The sequence below is a fragment of the Lates calcarifer genome, linkage group LG3 (assembly GCF_001640805.2).
Source record: "Lates calcarifer isolate ASB-BC8 linkage group LG3, TLL_Latcal_v3, whole genome shotgun sequence".
NCBI lineage: Eukaryota > Metazoa > Chordata > Actinopteri > Centropomidae > Lates > Lates calcarifer.
In genome coordinates, this window is record NC_066835.1 from 23,257,497 (window position 1) to 23,281,171 (window position 23,675).

General features: G+C 47.5%; 3 protein-coding genes across 5 annotated transcripts in view; all 3 read left to right on the forward strand.

The window, feature by feature from the left end:
* Positions 1–226: 226 nt before the first annotated feature.
* LOC108889912 (gastrula zinc finger protein XlCGF57.1) lies at positions 227–3,694 on the forward strand. Its single transcript, XM_018686613.2, has 2 exons — positions 227–945; positions 1,620–3,694. Exons 1-2 carry the CDS (start codon positions 660–662, stop codon positions 3,122–3,124), a joined length of 1,791 nt encoding a protein of 596 aa, XP_018542129.1. The 5' UTR covers positions 227–659; the 3' UTR covers positions 3,125–3,694.
* Positions 3,695–4,302: 608 nt separating this feature from the next.
* Positions 4,303–9,013, forward strand: LOC108889907 (oocyte zinc finger protein XlCOF6). Of its 2 annotated transcripts, XM_051069434.1 has the most exons (3): positions 4,549–4,694; positions 6,296–6,490; positions 6,570–9,013. In XM_051069434.1, exons 2-3 carry the CDS (start codon positions 6,415–6,417, stop codon positions 8,687–8,689), a joined length of 2,196 nt encoding a protein of 731 aa, XP_050925391.1. In that variant the 5' UTR covers positions 4,549–4,694; positions 6,296–6,414; the 3' UTR covers positions 8,690–9,013. The 2 variants fall into 2 exon arrangements, with proteins under 2 accessions (XP_018542116.1, XP_050925391.1); XM_018686600.2 differs by lacking the exon at positions 6,296–6,490 and having other exon boundaries at positions 4,303–4,694.
* Positions 9,014–10,969: 1,956 nt separating this feature from the next.
* The window catches only part of npr1a (natriuretic peptide receptor 1a), a 17,767-nt gene continuing 5,061 nt past the window's right edge, over positions 10,970–23,675 (forward strand). Inside the window, exons 1-11 of one of the 2 annotated variants that reach the window (XM_018686594.2) lie at positions 10,970–11,315; positions 12,788–13,526; positions 15,116–15,306; positions 15,383–15,496; positions 15,584–15,770; positions 20,852–20,946; positions 21,164–21,299; positions 21,406–21,490; positions 23,169–23,289; positions 23,423–23,497; positions 23,591–23,668. In XM_018686594.2, coding sequence (XP_018542110.1) covers positions 12,821–13,526; positions 15,116–15,306; positions 15,383–15,496; positions 15,584–15,770; positions 20,852–20,946; positions 21,164–21,299; positions 21,406–21,490; positions 23,169–23,289; positions 23,423–23,497; positions 23,591–23,668 — 1,788 coding nt within the window. In that variant the 5' untranslated portion in view covers positions 10,970–11,315; positions 12,788–12,820. The other variant, XM_018686593.2, reaches the window with a different exon arrangement.

Sequence of the window (23,675 nt, forward strand, 5' to 3'; positions counted from 1 at the left end):
AATGAAGATTCTGGAGTAAAAAAAAGTAAAAACTAACTAAAAACTAAAAGTTCAATTAGTAAAAGTTCATAACTGAATTCTGTGAGTAAATATACTGATAAATAATAATAATTCCAGCTCATATCTGAATTAATTTAACATGTAGAGAAGATGACAGCAGACAAACAGAGAAACTTAGAACTTAGAACTAGAATGAACTAAAATACTGGATTATGTGCACATGACAACTTTCATTTATTTATTTAACTTTATTGTGACGACAGAAACAGAATATTCCAGACACATTAAAGAAAAATCGTCCACAGAATATTAAATCAATAAATAAATATACAATAAATACAATTAATTTAAATGAATTAAATAATAAATAGAAACGGAACAAAGCTGCAGAGGTTCATATACATGCTGCTGTTACTGATGAGTAATTCTATGTTCTGGTACTTGATTCCTCTTTTCCACAGTGAGTCAGAGAGCACAGAACTTGCTCCTCTGTCTCTGAGTGTAGTGGGTGTGTTTGTCCTCCAGTCCAGCAGAGGGCGCTGTTCGCTTCGCTCTCCTCTCAGCGAACTGTCGTCGACGCGGAACTCGGTGTCTCTGTTTACTTCCCCGCTGGCTCTCTTTGTTCGCTGGAGGCTCAGATTGCGCAGAAAAGGAGGAAAATGTGCGCCGTGCAGCTGCTGCGGGTGTCGGTCCACGAGCGGATCAGCGCCGCCGCTGAAGACTTTCTGCTGCAGGTGGAGAAAGGAGAAGAAACGGCAGAAATCCCGGCGCTGAGAGCGCTGCTCACCGAGCGGCTAAAGGCGGCGGCGGAGGAGATCGTCGGTCTGTTTGAGGAAACCGTGGCGGAGTACGAAGACAGAGTGGAGCGGTCAGAGCGGGAGATCTGCCGCCAGAGGAGGCTGCTCGATGCCGTGCTGAAGCCCGAAGTCAGGCTGCACAGAGCAGGTCAGTCCCTGCTCTCTGGACCCGGAGGACCCGGACACGGCTCACACACAGACTCACACATCCGCCCAGCTTCAGAATAAAAGCCCCGTAAAGTGGTAACAGATTCAGTCACAGAGCAACGTTCAGACTGTGGACCCTTCACCTAAACACCGTTACAGTAAAAAATACTCAATTACAAGTAAAAGTAAATAAGTAAAGTTAAAGTCGTTTGGTCTCAGTGAATCATCAGTGCAGCAGCCTGGTGCTGTTGTAGCTGCTGCAGGTGGAGCAGGTTTATAAACAGGCTCATAAACAGGTGGAGCAAGTAAATCTGAGTCGCTCTAAGCTGTGATTCAGTTTTTCTCTGATCTTTATCAAAGTGAAACCATGTGAGAGGTTCAGAGTCTCTGACCCTGATGACACTCAAATAAGGAACAAGTACCTCAGAACTGTAGTTAAGTGTTATATCTGAGTAACTGTACTTAGTTACTTTCCACTGCTGGTTGTGACTCCACATAGTCTTATCATCAGAGGGGGGTGTCAACCGTCAGACAGACCGTCAGTCATCATCAGGATCTGAAACTGACCCAGTTTTACTGTTTCATCTGATCCAGTCTGATCATCACAGACTCAGAGAACCGATCATCTACATGAAGTGAAGTTTCAGGTGTTGATCAGGTGTTCTCTCTCCTCAGAGCTGCTGCAGTCAGTGAACCTGAGCCAGACAGAGCTCCACCCTGCAGAAACTGCAGACCTGAACCAGTCTGAACCTGAACACCTCGACAGCGATGTTTCCTGCCCGCTGACGCCTCGCTCCCCCTTCCCCCCTCACAACCGGCCCGTGTCACCGAGCAGCTCGGTCGCCCACAGCGACGGTGACCCGGACAGTGACTGGACTGAACCGAACCGAACTCTGAGATCACCAAGGAAGAAGAAGAGAGGCCGGCCGCTGCTTGGCGTCAGGAACAAACGGAAACGATCGACTCCGGCTCAGAGCTTCAACTGTCTGGTCTGTGGACGAGCTCTGCAGGGGAAAGGCTTTCTGCTCAAACATGTCCTGCAGGTCTGCGCCAAAGACCCAGACCACCGCTGCGGCTTCTGTGGCGAGCGTTCGGACTCGGCTGATAACCTGAGCGCTCACCTGCAGACGCACCAGGAGAGGAGTAAAACCTGCTCCTTCTGTGGGAAGATCTTCCAGTCCATCCTGGCACAGGAGCTGCATGTCCGACTGCACACGGGAGAGAAACCGTACAGCTGCGACATCTGTGGCAAGAAGTTCAGCCAGAAGGGAAACCTGACGTCGCACACACGTGTCCACGCCACAGAGAAACCATTCCAGTGTAAAGAGTGCAGCCGGGCCTTCTGTCACATGACGTCTTTGGAGCGACACATGAAGGAGCACAGCGGGGAGCTGGTGCACACCTGCAGCGTCTGCGGGCAGGAGTTCAGGAAGCAACAGAGCCTGCGACGACACATGACGATTCATCAGAAGGATGGTGCCCGAAAACCAAAAAGATTCCGCACCTCGCCGCCATCCTACATCTGCAAAGTGTGCGGGGACGCCTTCGACAGGAAGACCCTGTTAGTGAAACATGTGGAGACTCACCTGCAGGAGCCAAACTGCTGCTGCGGACTATGTGGACACCAGTATGAGTCTGCTGCCAGCCTCGCTGCTCACCTGCGCTCCCACCGTGAGGTCAGCAACACCTGTGAGGTCTGCGGGAAGTGCTTCCCAGCTCATGCAGCGCTGCTGATGCACTTGAGGATCCACACTGGAGAGAAACCATACACCTGCCGCTTCTGCGGGAAGGCTTTCAACCAGAGCGGGAACCTGAAGACACACCTGAAGATCCACACGGGCGAGCGGGCGTTCTCCTGCAGCCTCTGTGGGAAAGGCTTCACCCAGAAACAGACTCTGGACACTCACGTCCGCTTCCACAACAAGGAGAGACGCTTCCTGTGTCAGGTCTGTGGGAAAGGGTTCATGCAGGACGTGGACCTGAAGAGACACATCCTGATCCACACCGGAGAGAAACCATATAGCTGCAGGGTCTGCGGGAAGAGCTTTCAGGCCAAAAGGTCGCTCAACGGACACCTCAAAGTCCACACATCGGGGGGGGGTGAGACCGGACCGGACCTGGATCAGGACTCAGAGCAGCAGAAGGTGGACCGTTTCTACTCAGGGTTCCTCCAGCTGTAGGGGACCTGGGTTAGAGACTCAGAGCTGGACTCAAACCAACACTGTTCAACTTTGTTCGTCAGTTTCAAGCAACTTCACTCAGAACTTCTCTGTCAGTAACGGAGCTGAGTCTCATTTTAAAAGTCTTATTCTGGTTCTGGTCCAGCTTTTGAGACGTGACGATTTGTTTCCTGCTCATATCTCAAACATCTTAATGTTCAGGCTGCGACGTTTTTAACATTTTATATATTAATCAATTAATCGATTAGATGAGAAAATAATCATCAGTTCTGTTTCTCTCTGGACCAAGAATCGATACAGAACCAGAACCTTAGAGGTCCGACGGTTCAGACCAGGTTCAGAGCAGAACCGTCAGCAGGATTTTAAAGTCTCTCAAAGTATCAAGGTTTGATTCAGGTCTTTGACAGGATCCTGATTCCAATCCAGACCCTTCAGGACCCTCCAGGACTCTCCAGGACCTCACAAACAGACCTGTTAAATGTTGAACCACAGAAGAAGAAGGAGGTGATTCTCTGTCTCAACATGTGTCAGTCAATAAAATAAAAACGTTTGTTTCACTAAACATAAAAACTTTCTGACTGATCAGATTTTTCTGGTTCTAACTACATTACCCATGAGCCTCAGCTGCTGTTTCAATATTAAACCGGTTACCATGTTTGTTAAATTAGAATGATTTAGTTTTTTATCTGCTAACAGTCACATTCAGAGAAACAGCTGTGGTGGAGCAAATACTCGCATTCTTTACTCAGGTAAAAGTACTAATACTTAAAAGTACTACAAGTCAAACTAGTGAAGTATGAAAAGTAAAAAGACCCAGACAGAAGAAAGGCTCTTCAGTGGTGTTACAGGATTATTAATATGATGTAATGATAATAATCTAATGAGGACATTTCAGAATATAATAATAAAACTTTATTTAATCAAGTGAAAATCAGTCAGTGCAGTAAAAATATTCAGATTCAACATCTGACAGTAAATTATTTAAAATATATTACAGGTGAAGTATCAGATTACATCTGAAGTAACAGATTACACAGTAAAAAGTATTCTGCATTCTGAGCAGGGAGTACAAGTACCTCAGACTGTTCTGAAGTAACTCCTGTACTTTACTCCAGTACCAGATTGTAGTATCAGTACCAGTGTTGTCGGTCTCCTCCGGTCCAGCAGGGGGCAGACTCCGGCCCCCCCTTCCCTCAGTGTGAACCTGGTGACCCGGAACAGACCCGGGTTGTTTTCCTTCCTGCTGGCCTGTGGACGGAGCTCTGTCCCGGGATGGCTCTGATCGAAGCCCCGCCGCGCTGCGGGCTCCGCGCCCTGACGGAGTCGGTGTCGGAGCAGCTGAGGCGGGTCGGGGAGGAGGTGCTGGGGCTGCTGGAGAAGCGCAGCGGTGGGTCCGGGGGCCGCCTGCTCCGCCTGCTGCGGCTGTTCCTCGCCGAGCGGCTGGCGGCGGCGGCGGAGCGCATCGTGGAGCTCCTGGAGAGGGAGGTGGAGGAGTACCGGCGGCAGCTGGAGCGGCAGGGTCGGCTGCTGGAGGCGGTGCTGAGCCCGGTGGTCCGACTGAACCGGACAGGTAAGTTTAACCCGCCTCCACCTGCTTCCACAGACTGACGCCATGTTGGAGCCACATCACCGCTCTGACTGTTGCTAGGTAACCAGAGGTCAGCCAATCAGAGGTCAAACAGAGACACAGCCTCACCTGAAACAACCAGGTACCGACTGTAGGACTGAGGGGGACCAGGACCACAAGGAGTGAGTCTACATCCACATCAGACCAGGATCCATCAGGAGGCCTCCTCTGATTGGTCAATTAAAAGTTATAAAGTCATTTTTTATTCAAGCACGTCATGATGTTTTAATGTCGCAACAGAGTGAGGCAGTGAAACCTGCTCAGCTTCTTCACAGGAAACGGGAATAGAATAGGCTTTATTGTGCAGTGAAGCTCAGTTTGACGTCTCCTCACATTGATGATTTAAAACCTCAGAGCAGCGACTCAGTGGATCAGATCTGTTGCAGATGTTTGAAGCTCTTTGCTTCCAGTTCGAGTTCCTGTCAGAAGAATCTGAACTTCAGGGTTCAGATGTTGGAACATGAGAGAGCAGCTCCTTCTCCACAGAGTCCACCATGTTTCTACAGGAGCGCAGAACAACACACACCAGCCACCTGTATGGGAAGACACAAAGCAGGCTGGACTTCCTAAGGAGACTGCGGTCCTTCAACATCTGCAGCAAACTGCTGTGGATGTTTTATCAGTCTGTAGTTGCCAGCGTCCTCTTTTACACTGTGGTGTGCTGGGGGGGCAGCATATCCAGGAAGGACGCGTACAGACTGGAGAAACTGATCAGGCGGGCCGGCTCTGTGGTCGGCATGAAGCTGGATTCTCTGGTGACGGTGGCAGAGACGAGGACACTGGACAAACTGCTGGATATTATGGACAATGCCAGCCACCCTCTGCACACCGTCATCAGCAACCAGAGGAGCCTGTTCAGTGAGAGACTGCTCCTGCTCAAGTGTAGGACCAACAGACTGAAGAACTCCTTTGTCCATCATGCCATCACGCTCTACAACTCCTCACTTGGGGGGAGGAGGAGATAGGGTATGGAGGACAGAAGGGAGTGGTAGCCGCCCTTAAAGTGCAATAACCCACCTGGACACTCAATAACCTCATCCACCGCCAGCCATATACAGCATACAGCATATTTATATTTATTTATGTTAATGCCATACACAGTCCAGTATACTCAGCATATTTATCTTAATTCTGTTCTATTTATATTCTGTGTCACTTGCTAACTGTCCTGCATGCTGCCCTGTCTTTCGTTTGCAAACTGTTGTTGTACTGCCCTGTGTGATGTGTTCTGTCTGTATTTGCTGCTGGAAACGTAAATTCCCCAAGGGAGTCATCCCAAAGGGATCAATAAAGTCTGTCTAAGTCTAAGTCTCTGACAGACAAACTGAACCAAACACTGTCTCTGTTCAGGAGCTGTTACATATCAGCTGTTACCTACAGTTTTACAGATTAACAACTAAACTGAAGCGTCTGTTCTGTGTGTTCTTATAATAAATATCATCAAACTGACAGGGGAGGACTCAGCTTCCTGTCATTAGCAGCAGAGACACTGCTGTCAGAGACCGAGGCTTTAAAACTAACTGATATTCTGTCCTGACTTTCAGAGATTTTCTGGTTTGAACACGAGGAGATAAACACAACAACACAGACGCTCACACTGAGCTGAAACCAGTTCACAGAAACCAGCTCAATAACAGAGACAAAATATCAGGTTTGTCCCCTGATGGCCACCATAGACTGTCTGATGCTCAGAGAGGGAGGTGTTCAGTCAGCTGCAGTCTGGGTTCTCACCACTAGATGTCAGTAAATCCTCCACACTGCTGCCTTAAGTATGAATCTGGATCAACTGATCTTCATTTTATTTCCTTTACCTTTCAGACTCGATCTGTTTGTCCGCCGATGAAATCCAGACACAGCCGTCAGAGGTCAACCCCGTCCACCACCCTGCAGCCCCGCCCTCAGACGTCTCTGCAGCCGAAAACAACGACAGCAGCGACAATTGGAGCAACAGCTCCTCCAGTATTAAAGACACAAACAGGACCCGGAGGTCCAGCAGCAGAAGACGGCAAGTGGCAGCATCAGACCGGCCGGGGACTCACCACTGTGTCGTCTGTAGAAAAACTTTCCATCACAAAGGGAATCTAGTCAAACACGTAGAAACCCACGTGGACCAGCCTGAGTGTGGAGTCTGTGGAGAATGGTTCGAGTCCTCAGACAGTTTGTCGGACCATCTCAGGTCTCACAGAGAGACCATCAGTGGCGGCGGGACATGTCGCGTCTGCGGGAAAACATTTCAGAACATGGAGACACACATGAGGAGTCACACAGGAGTTAAACCGTTCAGCTGTGACGTCTGCAGCAAGAGCTTCCCCCGACCCGGAGCACTGAGGAGGCACAAGAAGATCCACAGCAGGAGAACCCAAGATGTCTGCCCGGTCTGTGGACTGACCTTCACCCAGAACCACCTGCTCCAGGAGCACCTGAAGACCCATGAAGAGGACAACAGAGACCAGAGCGAGAACAACAAGGACGATGAGACGGAGACGCTGAAACCAAAGAGAGACAAAACACCAACCTCAGGACCAAAGTGGTCTCAGTCGGCCCCGCTCTGCTGCAGAGTCTGTGGTGATTCCTTCCACAGCCGAGGGTTCCTGAGGAAACACGCCGAGACGCACTGCAAGGAGTCTCAGAGCATCTGCGGCGTCTGTGGACAGCAGGTGGACTCAGCTGACGGTCTGGTGACTCACCTGCAGTCTCACAGAGAGACCAGCGGGACCTGCAGCATCTGTGGGAAAAGTTTCCAGAACATGGAGACACACATGCGAAGCCACACGGGGATCAAACCATTCCGCTGCAGCGTCTGCAACAAACGCTTCCCTCGACCCGGAGCCCTGCGGCGCCACAAGAAGATCCACAGCGGGGAGCGACCATACACCTGCCAGCACTGTGGGAAGACCTTCATCGAGAGCAGCGCATTAAAGACTCACAGCAGGACTCACTCATGGGAGATCCTGGACAACGAGGACCCTGAGCCTCCGGCAGACTCTCAGAACCTGAAGTCTGAGACAGAGGAAAGTCCAACTGTCCAGGAGAACTCCAAGATGTCAACTCAGATGTCTCACTGCTGCAAAGTCTGCAGTGAATCTTTTCAGAGTAAAGGCAGTTTGAGGAAACATGCAAAGACTCACTCAGCAGAGTCCATCTGTGGCGTCTGTGGTGAAAGTTTCCCACCTACAGAGACCCTGACAGACCACCTGCAGACTCACAGGGACGCCGGTAAAATCTGTCACATCTGTGGTAAAACCTACCAGAACATCGAGACTCACATGCGGAGTCACACCGGCTTCAAACCGTACCGCTGCAGCATCTGTGGTAAATCCTTCCCCCGTCCTGGTGCTCTGCGCCGCCACAAGAGGATCCACAGCGGGGAGAGACCGTACATTTGTGAGTTCTGTGGGAAGACGTTCATCGACAACGGCGCTCTGACGACACACATCAGGAACCACACTGGGGACAAACCAGCACAACGGGTCTCCTGCGAAACCTGTGGAAAGAGCCTGGCGTCGGTCCACGTTCTGGAGGTCCACAAGAGGATCCACACAGGCGAGAAGCCGTTTCAGTGCCGCGTCTGTGGGAAGACCTTCAGGCAGGTGGGAGGGCTGAACGCTCACATGCTGACCCACACTGGGGAGAAGCCATTCAGCTGCAGCCTCTGCAACAAGAGCTTCAGCACCAAAGGATACCTAGAGACCCACATCCGCTTCCACAAGAAGGAGCGAGCATTCAGCTGCCACCTGTGCTGGAAGGCCTTTGTCACCAAGAATGACCTGAAGAAACACCTGCTGACCCACACCGGAGAGAAACCCTACAGCTGCAGGGTCTGTGGGAAGAGCTACCAGGAGAAACGCTCCCGAGATGTCCACATGAAGGTGCACCGATCAGAGAGGGAGCTGATCAGGAGGGAGGACGGTCTGCAGCCAGAGTTCATGCAGCTTTAGACTCCACACAGACCAGTTCGTACTGGTTTTACAGACTGGTGAACTGACCAGCAGCTGGATCAGACTGAAGAAGACACATCAAACTGTTTTTAAAGCCAGATCCTGAATCACAACCCAAAATTAAACAAGAACACCTTTAACTTATAAACAGTGTTTTGAGAGTTTCACAATAAATCTGTTTATTTTTTAATTTTTTAATTCTAAATAATTTAAAATCTTATTTTCCAAAGTTTCAAAAAATAAGTTCTTTAAAAAGTTTGTTTTTCCCCAAATGAAGTGAAATTAGCCAAGTGAGAATAAATAAACTGATGAGCTGCTGTGGTCCTTGAAATGCTCCAGGGTGTTTTAAATGAGTCCTTGAAGTATTCCAGAGATCCTTGAATGAGTCCCACAATTCACATAAACAATTCCAAAGGTCCTTGAATAATTTCCAGTAGTTTTTGAACAAGTTCTTGAAGTCCTTAGAATATTACAGATACTTCAATAAGTCCCTGTGATCACTGAATGTTATCGAGGTCCATAAATAAATGTAGTGACTCGGGGAGCCATGCTCCATGGTTCATTGAATGAGATTCCTCATTAGTCACTTAATGATAACTGGAAATTCTTGAAATGTTTCCAGGGGTCATTGAATCAGTTTGGTGATCACTGGAATGAGTTCCAGGTTTCCTTGAAATGCTTCAAGGATCCTTGACTAAGTTCCCTGACCTCCCCTGCGTCTCGTGGTTGGTGAGTTTACACAGAGAGGTCACGTGTCAGTCATGTGACAGTCCTCAGAGTCACGTGACTGTAACAGGTGAAGTTTTCAGGTTAAAATTACAAATTCAACATTTAACAGAAAAAAACTCTTTACATCCTGAAAAGTTAAAATGTTAAATTTAAACATGTTTAATGAGAAACTTAAGCTGCTTTAAATCAACTCTTCCTCTCTATCTGTTCCCGCTGTGCTTTTATTGTGAAAACTTCCTGTCTACCGCGGCCTCACCGTGTCTAACATTTAACCCTAACCCGACATTAAACCTGGTTCCGTCTCCCGGTGTCATGGACCGAGCACATCTTTACCGGGTTCACCAGAACCATCAACAGGAGATAAACTATCCGACACTAAAACTGGAGTGCTTCTGTATTCTGACTTTTATGGTAAATACATGGAAACGAACGAGAAGACAGGATTTGGGACTTCCGGCTTTCAAAATAAGATGCCGGAAAACAGTAACTGAAGACTGATATCCAGAGGCTGTAAAAACATATTGCTCCGTAATTCCTGGCAATAGTTGATATATTTGAGTGCAGGACATCTCTGACTGTAACTATATAACTATATAACTATAACTCCTCGGCAGCTGATTGGCTGTTGGACTGAGAGAGTTCTCTGATTGGCTGATTCAGATTGTATTTATATAATCAGACAATTTAATCCAAGGGTCCGCCCATGAACAGAGACAGACTCCGCCCACTGACCACACAACAGGTAGAGGGGCGGGGCTTAGCGGTGACATCACACTGGACTGTCCCATTCAAATCTGACTCAGTGAAACCTGTTTGTTTGTTTGTTTGTTTGTTTGTTGATGTTTTTTAAAGACCAAACTGAGTCTGTGTGGTGCGTTCAGGTGCCACATTTACCATCAGACAAGAAGCATCCAAGAGTGTTTTCATTAACAGGAGTGTGGGAGGAAGAGAGGGAGTGTGTGTTGTGTGTGTGTGTGTGTGTGTGTGTGTGTGTGTGTGTAGGTGGGTGGTGATCATTTCCAGGAAGAGGTACAAAGAGGGAGAGTTTGTATTTGTGTGTTACTGATTTCCTGGTCGACCGGGTGTATCCTGTTAAAACACACACACACACACTCGGTGGGTCATGTGTGTGTGTGTGTGTGTGTGTGTGTGTGTGTGTGTTGTCCATTAACTTCATGAACGCACACACATTGATTCTGACATCACAGTAACAGTGGTGACATCAGAGTGTGTGTTTGTTGTTGTAACAGCAGAATCAACTCATTCAGAACTCCATTGAGAAAAATGAAGATTTAAGAACAAAGTTAAACAGCTGAGTGAGTTCAGCCTGAAGCTGAAGGTCAAACTGTTCAATCATTAAACATGGACACATGAAAACATTCAGCTGTGACCACTTCACTGCCTCTGAGTTTCTCTGTCTCATATTCAGACTGAAACAACCTGACAGAACAATGGAAGAGGAAGAGAGAGGGGGAGGAAGGGGGGGGGGGGAGAGAGAACAGACTGTAACAATAACAACATCACTACCCCCCCACCCCCCTGGGGGGGGGGGGGGGGGCTCCTCATCAGTGTAATTGAATATTCCCTCTGCACCCACAGTGGACAGACGCGCGCGCGCACTCCCACAGTCAGCATTACCAGGACTGCCCTCGTGCCCTCTACCACCACCCCCCCACTCCCGGTCCCTCCGCCCTCACCTCACCACCACCAAGCTAAAAAAGTGTGCCTGTGCCTGTGTGCGCGTGCCCACTGGTGTCTCTTGGTGTGCGGACGGACAGACCGGAGCTGCAGCACTGACACTCAACCGGAGACGTTACCGGGACGTCTGAGCCCGTTTCCTCTCTCCTGTTGAACAGTTTTACCGGGACACAGAGCCGGAAACGTTCCGGGACAGACGGTGAGTCTCCGGTGTGAAGCGGACACATCCCGGTCTCCGCCGCCGCTACTGCTCTGCTCTGCTCGGTCTGTTGCTGTGGAAACACCCGCTCCTTCTTCTCTCTTTTCTTCTTCTCCTTCTCCTCCTCCTCCTCCTTCTTCTTCTTCTTCTTCTTCTTCTTCTTCTTCTTCTTCGTCGGTGCTGGATCATGAAGCTGCAGGAGACGAACTGAAAACCTGAGCAGGTAAAAACCTGGAGCTGACCCGGATCATCGGACACTGATCAGAGGAAATATTCAGATGATCAATAATCAATCAGCTGATGAAGTCAGAGTTAAATCTGATCAGAGTCATTGATCTGTGATCAGATGTTGTTGTTTACTAAACACTGAAACCGTTTCAGGTTAATTGTTGAGTTCATGTCAGAGTTTATTCTGTAGTTTGAAGGAACTTTATTTATAAATCAGAGACTGAAGTGTGTGTGTGTGTGTGTGTGTGTGTGTGTGTGTGTGTTCTTCTGCTGTTGTTTCACAGCAAAGGTTACATAACACTGAAGAACAACACACACTGTGCGTGTTACAGGTTTGATGATTGAGAGGCTGATTATCAGAATCTCCCTGAACACACCATCAGACGGTGTCTCACTGTTAGATCAGAGCAGGACAGGCTCTGTTCACACCTGGTCCTCAGACATGGTCCTCAGACATCTTGGATTCTGATGTTGGGGTTTCTCTGACAGGAGGCGTTCAGGTTCAAAGCTCTGACTCCAGAGAAGAACTTGAACGCAGCATATTCATCCAGGAGGTTGTGAGATCGTGTTAGCTAGCTCTGTCCACGAGACAGAAGACGAGTGCCAGACCTGGTGGTTTGTCTGGAACAAGGATCTGCCTCCTGCGGGTTAAAGAACAGCAGGTGTGATCAGATCACCTGATGACAGGTGTGAACAGGTGTGAACAGGTGTGAACACGTCCTGAGAACAGACAGAGTTTAGGACCAGGCTGACGTTTAGTCAGAGGACAGATGTAGTTTTTGTGTGGAGCTGTAGTGAATCCTCCTCCTATCTGATTCATGTTGTTATTAATAAACAGGTTTATCTGAAGTGAAACTCTGTTGTTGGTTCAGTCGTCTCCTCTCAGTCCTCATCACATCTCACACTGTTTCTGTTCTTTGGCAAATGTTGGTTCATTATTCATATTTACAGAGCTGTTATTTAACGGGCTCATGTCCCACTTGGACCCTGGTTATGGACATTAGGTCCATATCTGTGGCCCAACAAACACACATGGGGCCAATGTGGAGCTAATGGACAACAGTTGTTGGCGCCCACATGGACATGTTGGCCAAGTTCCCAGAAATCGCAGCAGCTCCTGAAGGGGATCTGTGTTTTTCTTCATTAATAACTCAGGAAGGTTTAAAAGTGAAGGAAATGTTTGTTTCCAGGTTGATTTCTGTGATGAGTTCTTCAGTAATGTGGTAACGTTTTTCTCCCTGCAGCTTGTCTGACAGGCTGTCTGACGCCTCCTCATCATGCCCCATCCCCCCTTCCTCCTCCTCCTCCTCCTCCTCGTCCAATCAGCAGAGTTCTCGCTCTCTCCTGACAATACCACAGACGATCTCCAGGAGGTGATTCTGGCAGCCATCTTGCCTCTGACTAACACAGACTATGCGTGGGCGTGGCCTCGGGTGGCGCCGGCGCTCCACCAGGCGGTGGGTCGGGTGAACTCTGACCCTTGGCTGCTGCCGGGCCTGAGGCTACGGCTGGTTCACGGCAGCTCGGAGAACGGCGACGGTTTCTGCTCAGACTCCATAGCTCCACTGGTCGCCGTCGACCTCAAGCTGTCCCACGACCCCTGGGCCTTCATTGGGCCCGGGTGTGACTATTCTTCCTCACCTGTCGCCCGCTTCACCACCCACTGGGAGGTTCCCATGGTGACGGCCGGCGCCCGTGCCATTGGCTTCGAGCACTACGCCGCCGTCACCAACACAGGCCCCACCCACAAAAAGCTGGGCGAATTCGGCACCAGGATCCAGGAGACGTTCGGCTGGCGGCAGCACGCCATGCTCATCTTCAGCGACAACAAGGATGCCAATGACGACCGGCCGTGCTACTTCGCGGTGGAGGGGCTCTACACGCTGCTAGGCAACCGCAACATCACCATCCGAGACCATGTCATCGAACCCGACAACATCAACTACAAGTCGGTGGTTCAGGAGATCCGAGACAATGGCAGAGGTCAGACGCTCTCTGGGTTTTCTCTTTGCTTTGTCCTCCCTCCCTTTCTTCTTCATTCCTTTCCTTCAGTGGTCCGTTGCCCCAGAGAGAAAGGCTCAGACACTGATTTCTGTCTCCTCCCGTATTTCTTCCATCCCTCCTGTCTTTCCTTCATCAGTCAGTTGCTCCAGAAATCCCTTTTCTGTGCTGCCCAGAAATAGTGAAAATATCTAGCTAATGTCGTCTATTTCCACCTCAGCTGGAAGTGAAGTTAGCTCGCTATCACCAGCTTCATCCACCTTAGCTGGGCAGCACAGAAAAGAATTGACAACGGAAATATGAAGATGTGGCTCAGAGCAAGAAACACTCTGTAAAACCCAGAGCTTATATCAGGGTGCTAATGTTAGCTAGGTTAGCTGGCTAACATTAGCACCTGCTGGCTTCAAACTTTACTTAAACTTATCAGTCATTTCCTCTTCTCTTCCTTGTCTCAGTGAAAGCAGTCAAATGACACTGAAGAGTTTTTTTGACTCAAATCTGTTCAAACAACACGGACACAGCACTGACCAATCAGAGGACAACACATCACAACCAATAAGAACCAATCAGGAAGTGAACGTGAGCGTTTTGAGACTCAAGAACTCCAAAGTAAAGTGGTCACCAGGCGTAACCGTAGTAACAGAGATGAGTTTAACAACTAAAATATGTTAGTGAGAACGGTCCCCACAAATACCTTAAAACACGTGCATACACACACACACACACACACACACACACACACACACACACAGAGGTAATTATTGTCAGGACCATGGCGTTACCGACGGCAACAGATGGCTGCAGTTAGAGGAGCAGTTAGTGTGTGTGTTACTGTGTGTGTGATTTAATTTAAACAGTTTGCTCTGACCATGATGTCACCATCCTATGTGTGTGTGGTGTGTGTGTGTGTGTGTGGTGTGTGTTTTCTCTCAGATGCTGCTGAAAAAAAGAATTTCTTGTTTTCACATGTGAAACAGTCAGAGTTCGCTTTATTAGGTACACCTCAGGGACTGCAGGAAACTGACCGGGGGGGCGGGGGGGGGGGGGGGGGGGGGGTGTTGTGAGAGAGTGGAGGAGGTTTTTCTCATCACAGATTTATATTTAATTTCACTGAAAGAAAAACAGAAAAATAACCGATGAAATATTTTTACATCAACATTTAAAAACATTCAGAACCAGAACATCTGGTCTCCTGAGGGTCCAGGGTCCAGACTGGTCCCCCAAGCTTCTGTTCTGACACAGATCTGGAACAGAGACTTCATGGAGCCTGTGCTGTGTTTTATTCCAGCTGTAACCTCCAATCATTTATTTCTAATGATCTTGGAGCTGAAATCAAACGATCTGTTATCACGTCTGAAATCTCCTGACTGTCAGTGAACACACCACAGATGATCGGAGTTCACACCATCAGCTGATAACGAGTTTCCTGACTGACAGTTCCTCCTCCCCTCGTCTCCTCCTCCTCCTCCTCCTCCTCCTCCTCCTCCTCCTCCTCCCCTCCTCTCCTCTCCTCCTCCTCCTCCTCCTCCTCCCCTCCTCTCCTCCTCCTCCACGCTGTGTTTCTTCTTCAGTTGTGTATCTGTGCTGCTCCTGGGACATCCTGCGGACTCTGATGGTCCAGTTCTGGAGGGAGGGGGTGGACCTGGATGAATACATCTTCTTCTTCATTGACCTGTTTGCTGAGGGTCTGGGGGGACGGGGTCCGGTCAGACCCTGGTTCAGAGGAGACCAGGACGACTACAGCGCCCGGCTCGCCTTCAGGGTGAGACGTTTATCTTCTTCTTCTAACTGTGAGGTCATCAGAGGTCAGCTGACTATGTTTACTTCCTGTCTATCAGAGTGTGAAGGTGCTGACGTACCTGGAGCCTCAGAGTCGAGAGTATCTGCAGTTTGTCCAAACGCTGAAGAACGACGCAAAGAAAATGTTCAACTTCACCATCAAAGACTCTCTGGTACCGAACTCCAGCTTTTATTTTGAAACTCTGGTTTACATCCTGTTTACCTGTCAGGTTTTAAAGATGTCCTCTCCCTTGTCTCAGTATAATCTGATCGCTGGAGGTTTCCATGACGGAGTGATGCTCTATGCTCACGCTCTGAACGAGACTCTGATCGAGCAGAGAGGACCAGGGCCAGGGCCAGGACCAGGACCAGGACCAGGACCCAGAGGAGTCCAGAGGCCCAAAGAAGACGTGGTGACCAGGAGGATGTGGAACCGGACATTCCCAGGTAAAGAGGGATGTTTCTCACAGGAGCACTGAGCTCAGCCAATCACAATGCAGCGCTGAGTCTGTCAGAGACTGAGACCAGAACCACAGAGAACCACAGACCAATTAATCAAGAAATAATCAATAGATTCAAGATCTAGGACCTAACCAGGTCCTAACTCTGTGCAGCTGTGTCTCAGCAGAGTTACTTTAATGCTGTCATGAGTGTCCAATCAGAGCTCTCTGTGGTTTTCCCACCCTGGGTTCTGGTCTCGGTCCCAGACGTCCTGTCTCCATGTTCCCAGTGTCACAGCCAGCTGGTACACATTTACACTGCAGCGCTACACTAACACGCTAACTCCCCGCTGACACGTTCACCGCCGTGAGAACGTGTGTGTGTGAAAGGAAACGCCGGCCTCTCGTTCTCACGGTGACCTCACAGAGCACGGAGGCTCCTGATTGGTCGGTCAGGGTTGATCAGTTACAGAGCAGTGATTGATTAGTGGAGCCGAGGGAGAAGCTGGTTTCTCACCACCGTCCTCCGGTCCAGACCCAGACCTGGTCTCTGGTCCAGACTCAGACCTGATCTCTGGTCTCGGTCTCTGGTCTTGACAGAGTCCACATGCAGCTCCTGGTGTTTCAGTTTAATGAGTGTAGTTCAGGGTCTGATCTGAGGAGGAGCATGTACAAGCTGAAGGCCTGATCAGATCAATCAGCTGATTACTGATCCCTGCTGTCAGGTTAATACAGGACAATATGTCTCCTGACAGGTGGAGATCACCTGTAGGTTCAGGTAAGTTTGATGATGCAGGTTCAGTCCTGAGGTCTGAACTATGAAGGGAGTTGAACCTCCTCTGGTTTAACTCAGGTTCTCAGGTAAAGTCGGGGTTGACAAACCCTGACTGCCTCGATCTGTGTTAAACGGTACAACGGTGGTTCAGATGTGGGTCAGTTGAGTCGGTGTTAACTTAATCAGTTAGTGCGTGTTGATTAAAGGGGCGTGCACCGTATCTCTCAGATGAAGAGCGCACGTTAATTCAGTGGGTTTAGAGGAATTTAAAGAGACTCTAACGACACAATGTCAAACCAACAAAGACAGAGAGACTGGTCACATGTTCTCTGGATTCTTCATCTGTAATATGAGATGGAAGGACACAGAACATATGTGATCATTTCTCAGATACTTGGATTACAGTCAACACGTGGGTCACATGTCTGAGAATGAGCTGTTCCTGTTAATGATGTTCTGCCTGGAACACTCAGGCTGTATATGTATGAATGTAAAGCTGTTATGTTCAGTATGAACTTCATGTTAACAGTATTTCAGCCTCAGTGGAAACTGAACCTGGATCAAATAGAAACCTTCTATAAAGTGGTTCACATTCATATTTCCATCATTAATGCTGCTTGGTCTGTAGTCTACAATTACAACAGCCTGTCACATTATATTGTCTTTCAGGACAATAACACCCCCCCACGATAATATGCAGCACTAATGATGCTAAATTCTGCTGCTTGACTGTGAGAAAAAAATACAAATTAAATAACTGAAATTGAAAATGGAAAATGCGGAGCTTAGGTAAAAGTAACATTGAGTTAACCCTAACCCTAACACTGAGTTAACCACGAACATAAACTGCTCGGAGCAGTTTAGAGATGCAGCGTAAATTACCATGGCAACAGACCTCATAGTACAGGTTAATCAGGAAGTTACACCTGACGTCACTAAATTACTCCTGAAGTTACTCTGATAAGACAGTAACATTGCTTCGTAGTACAGGCCTCAGGCCTCAGAGCTGATGTTTGTTCAGTCTGATGATTTAAACAACTGCAATACGTCAGCTGAGTTTATCCACTGTAAAAACGTCTCCATCCATCAGACGCTTTGATTTTAAGAAAATAAAGTTTCTGTTGTTTTAGTTTGTGAAACAGTTTGAAGACAAACAGACGTTTCATCATCCAGGACAGACTGTTAGAGACAGATCACTGAGCGTCCACAAACACCAGGACCACCAGACCAGACCAGACCAGGACAAGGGCTAACGGGGTCAGGGGTCAGAGGTCAGACTGGACAACAGAGGAGAGAGGAGGAGTGAGGACGTCAGGACAGGAGATAAATGTTCAGAGTTACAGGAAATGCTGAAGGTGTCACTTCCAGGCAGCAGGACATGGTCTTCATTTTAATCAGGACCTCATAAATCAACCCCCCCCCCATCTCTGAGGAACAGCGTCCTCCACCCTCCTCTGGTTCTGTTGTTGCTGTTTGACTCTCTGCAGAGACGTTGACTCTGATTTAATTTCAGGTTTTAGTTGTGATATATTTTCTGTCTCTGCTCCAGTTAAAGGACAAAAGCTCTGATTTAGATGATCAACAGCACAGGGGGGCAGGAAGTAGGGGGCAGGACAGGAAGTGGCCGTCCATCACAGGAAGCGACACGTTCTGACAGCCGTGCTCAGCTGGAGACGACCGACTAATGAGATCAGTCACACAGCTGAGTCCCACTACACAACAACAACACAACAACTACGACAAGAACACATTCTGAGGTTTATATTTTTATATTTTCCTTCCAAACAGAGGAAACAGGAAACATTAGGAAATATGGAACCAGTTAATGTTTATTTTTATGGTTTATTCATATTTGTTTGTTTGATCAGTTGGATCAACAGGAAGTTACAACACAGACACAGTTTGTACTAAACCACAACATGTTGTTGTTTTTCTTCAGTTTCTGATCAAACAAAAACAACATAAACAAAATACGACATGTTCATCGGTGATTGGACAAAGTCAGGTATAGTATAGTATAGTATTATGCTAAGCTAGGCTAACAGTTTCCCCCTGTCTCCAGTCTAGTAAGTTTATGGATTCTTCCTCCAGTTGATCTTCTTGACCCCCCCACCCCCATTTTATGATATTGTCAGACGTTGATGACATCACAGGTTCTAATCATTATTCATTGTTAATACTGCTGCTGTGAAAGGTTTGTCCTGTTGATGACAGAGAATAAAACCAGAGAAGAAGAAGCAGGGACAGGGTGGAGCTGATGGAGCTGATAAACAGGCTGCTGCTGCTGCTGTTATTAGATTGTCCTGCTTTTATCCAACAACACACAGTCAGAGGGCATCAATCACTGAGCATGTGCGTCAGAGGTGGGGGGGTGGGGGTGGGTGTGGAAACAGGAGTGAGTGATGGAGGAGAGGAGGAGGGATGAAGAGGACACATTTCCTCCCATAAAACTCTCTGTAGGGAGGTCCAGGACCTGAGTTCAAGGCAGGTGTGTCACTGCTCTGAGATTCTTACAGTTGTTTCTTCTTGAAGCTGATGTTGCTAATGCTAACGCTAGCAGCCAGAAACAGATGATTTGTTGTCAGAAAGTCAAACCTGTGACTGTGACTTTAATGAGAGGAGCTGAGGTCAAACAGCAGCAACATTAATGAACCAGGACATCAGTAAAACCTTGGTCTGTTGAAGGGTCAGAAACAGTTCCAGTTTCTAACGAGCAGGAAGTAAACAGTGTGTTTTTATTGACTGATTGTGTGTCTGTGTTTCTGCTCAGTGAAGCTTCACAGACTCAGAGAACCACAACTGATTAATCAGGAAGTTTCCAGCAGGAGCTCTGAGAGACTGAACTGTTCACTGCTCTCTGAATCCCTCTGAAACGCTCCTGGACCTGTTCGTCCTTCATGTCTCACACAGAAATATTAAACATGTCGAGTCTCGGAGGACGAAGAGTTAAAGTCTGACACGCAACGATCAAACATTTCAACTTTAACCAGAAAACACAAAGAGTCTGAAGATTTAATGAGACCACAGACTGACACACACACACACACACACAAACAGTCAGGATCAGTCTCTGTGTATTTTTCCTGTCAGCTGTGATTCACTTCACACACACACACGTGTTAATATAAACACACACAGTCTGAGACACTAAGGAATGTGAGGTGATGTTTGTGTGCGTGTGTGTGTGTGTGTGTGTGTGTCCTGTGAATTGTAATCTGTTACAGCTTGAACCATTGTAAATAGTAAATGTATTTTCTACAGATTTATTTTGTGTTGCACTGGTCTCCATGTGCCACAGACTCAGATTCAGACCTTACTGTCCCCAAAGTGAAATTAGTTTTCAGTCTGTCCACACATTAACAAATAATATTCAACACAGAAAAAGACAAACACAGACAAAAAACACCACAACAAACTCACACTGCTTCCTTCTACTGAGATTATTTAAAGCTGTGATGGGATCAAACTTTTACCTTTTTTACAGGTTATTTGTATCTGACACCAGCTGTTTCAGACTCCAGTCACATTGTAACCTGAGAGAAAAACACTGATCCGTGGCATCCTCTTCTGCTGCTCACAGCAGTCTACATACCACTACTGAGTGTAACAATAAAGCAGCAAAAAAACCTTTCTGCTAAAATCATAAATTAGTTAGTGCAGGTGTCTGGTTTCACCTGTCATATTTGACTCTGCAGTGCTCTGACGTTTCATCAAGATCTGACCTGAAAAACAAAAATATACACAGATTAACTCACAGATTAACTCACAGATTAACTCACACTTTAACTCACAGATTAACTCACAGATTAACTCACAGTTTAACTCACACTTTAACTCACACTTTAACTCACAGATTAACTCACACTTTAACTCACAGATTAACTCACAGATTAACTCACAGATTAACTCACACTTTAACTCACAGATTAACTCACAGATTAACTCACAGATTAACTCACACTTTAACTCACAGATTAACTCACAGATTAACTCACACTTTAACTCACAGATTAACTCACAGATTAACTCACACTTTAACTCACAGATTAACTCACAGATTAACTCACAGTTTAACTCACACTTTAACTCACAGATTAACTCACAGATTAACTCACAGTTTAACTCACACTTTAACTCACAGATTAACTCACAGATTAACTCACAGTTTACTGATGTGGTGACTGTTCAATGTGTTACAGCAGTGGAGCTGAGAAGAGAGTTAAAACTAAACCTTGTGAACTTTAAACGTCACCTCAGAGTGTGGTGTCATGTCCTCATGTTGTCATGTTGTCATGTCGTGGTGTTGTTTGCAGGAGTGATGGGTGTGGTGGAGATCGATGAGTTCGGGGACAGACAGGTGGACTTCGCTGTGTGGGACATGACAGATGTCGACTCAGGGGAGTTTCAGGTAAAAACACCTCGACTCATGATGTCATCACCATGATGTAACACACCTGAGAAAAGGAAGTTTGCCATCTTCTTCTCTGGCTGAAAGCTTCAGTGATGTCACAGCGTACTGCGGTACACCTGGACATCACTGGAGCCAGGTGACAAGTGAAACCTCTGTACCTGTGTAGGTTGCTTCAGTCCAGGTGTGACTGTGTTTGTGTTGTGTGTATTTTCAGGTGGTGTGTGTGTACAACAGCAGCACCAAACAGCTGGTGATGCAGAGTGGGCGGAGCTTCCAGTGGCCAGGTGGATCTCCACCTCCGGACATCCCAGAATGCGGCTTCAAAAACGACAAACCGTCCTGCCTCGCCCGTACGAACACCTACACACACATCTGTTACATCACCCCCCAACACACACACACACACACACACAAACTCAACCAGACCCAGTGAACAGTTTCTGTTCTCATCTCCAGGTACAGTGTCGATGCATCAGATGGTTGCCATAGTGATATGCTTTGTCTTTGTCATCATTGTCACGGTGACCGTCTTCATCTACAGGTGAGATTCACACTCAGCCATGTTGGTACTTCTATACTTGTGAGGACTGACAGTTTGTCCTCACAGAGATAGAAGATCACACACACTCACTTTGTGGTGGTTTGAGCTCTCACAGCACCTCTCTCCCTCTCTCCCTCTCTCTCTCTCCCTCTCTCCCTCTCTCTCTCTCTCTCTCTCTCTCTCTCTCTCTCTCTCTCTCTCTCTCTCTCTCTCTCTCTCTCTCTCCCTCTCTCTCTCTCTCTCTCTCTCTCTCTCTCTCTCTCTCTCTCTCTCTCTCTCTCTCTCTCTCTCTCTCTCTCTCTCTCTCTCTCTCTCTCTCTCTCCTCTCTCTCCTCTCTCTCTCTCTCTCTCCCTCTCTCTCCCTCTCTCCCTCTCTCCCTCTCTCCTCTCTCTCCTCTCTCCCTCTCTCTCTCTCTCTCTCCCTCTCTCCCTCTCTCTCTCTCTCTCTCTCTCATTATTTTTCTCTTTTCTGTCATTTGTTCCTTCATCCCTCTTTCCTCTTCTCTTTCATGATAGAGAGATCACAGTGAGGCGAATGAAGGGTGGATGGATGGATGTGTAGATAAACAGAAGGATAAACAAGGCTCCGACTGTTGTTTTCTTTTCCTCTGTCCATCCCTCCATCTCTTCAGTCTGCCTCCTCTCAGTTACACAGTTGGATGAAAGTTAAAGTCCTCACTCAGTGAAACAAGTCATCACCCTCAGAGAACGTCAGGACTTTACTGAACCTGATGTTAAACTCCTCTGAGCTCCATCCTTCTGTTGTGTTGGACATTGAGGCTCAGATACAAACATGTTGCCATGTTTAGAAGAAAATCATCAGCTTAAAATGAAATAACTGAACTGATAGTTTAGGAATCTGAATGGTGTCTTTGTGGATGAAACGTGTTTGATTTACTTTGTAACATTTTCCATCAATAAATCATCAACACTTTGAAAACCAGAGGCAACATTCCTCTGAAGAGAAACTTGTGACAACAGTGAAAGTTCCTGATTAGAAACCATTTTCACCTCTTGAAGTATTGATGGTATATTGATTATTTTGCTGTGTAACCATCAGAGATCTGATGATGAAATGTTAATAAACTCAGCTGCAGAGAAAAACTGACTCTGTTTGTTCTTTGGGATCAGTTTCTTCTCATCACGTGAACATGATGAAGGTTCATGACCTGCAGCCGTTCACAGTAATAATGAAGGTTTCTCTCCTTCAACGCTCAGGACTCGGTTGAATCATGACGACACAGCAGATCTGGGGGATCATGAACCTCAGTTTATGTCGTCTGTAGCGTTAGCCACCTGAACGCTGCAGTCTGAGGCAGGGAATAAGATCCACTGAGTCAGGGCTCCAGACTTCACTGATACACTGACAGGAAGAATAACAACATGTCCAGACCTCTGCAGATGAAGACTGAGCTGCACCCTAACCCCTAACCCCAACTGTAAACCCCTAACCCTAATCTGAGTTTAAAACCATCAGATCACGAAACTGAAAAACCAGAGTTCCCTGTGTCTCTCTTTCTCTGTTTAACTCACTCATCACTTTCCTGTTTATCAGCTCCCTCACCTTTCTCTCTGTTTCCCTCCTCCCCCACCTCTTTTCAACACACACACACACACACACACACACACACACACACACACACACACACACACACCTGTCTTCCTGTCTGTTGAACAGGAAGTTGAAGCTGGAGAGCGAGCTGGCCGCTCAGCTGTGGAGAGTTTCCTGGGACGATGTTCAGATGAGTAACCTGGATAAAGTCCTGAGGAGAGCCTGCAGCCGACTCACCATGTCTCTGGTAACACGACACACACCCAACACAACACAACACACACACACACACACACACACTCACTCACTCAGCAGAGTTCATGTTTCACACTGAGTTACGGATGAAGCCATTAAAACCAGTTCCTTCTGTTTCTGTGCAGAAAGGATCAAACTATGGCTCCCTGATGACGATGGAGGGAAACCTCCAGATCTACACTAAGACCGGATACTACAAGGTCTGACCACACGCACACGACACACAGCAGCTGTCCTGCTCAGAGACATGATGATAACTAACAGTGACGTGGTCCTGGTTCTGTGTCCTGCAGGGAAACCTGGCAGCCATCAAGTACATCAACAAGAAGCGTATTGAACTGACCAGGAAGGTTCTGTTTGAACTCAAACATGTAAGAG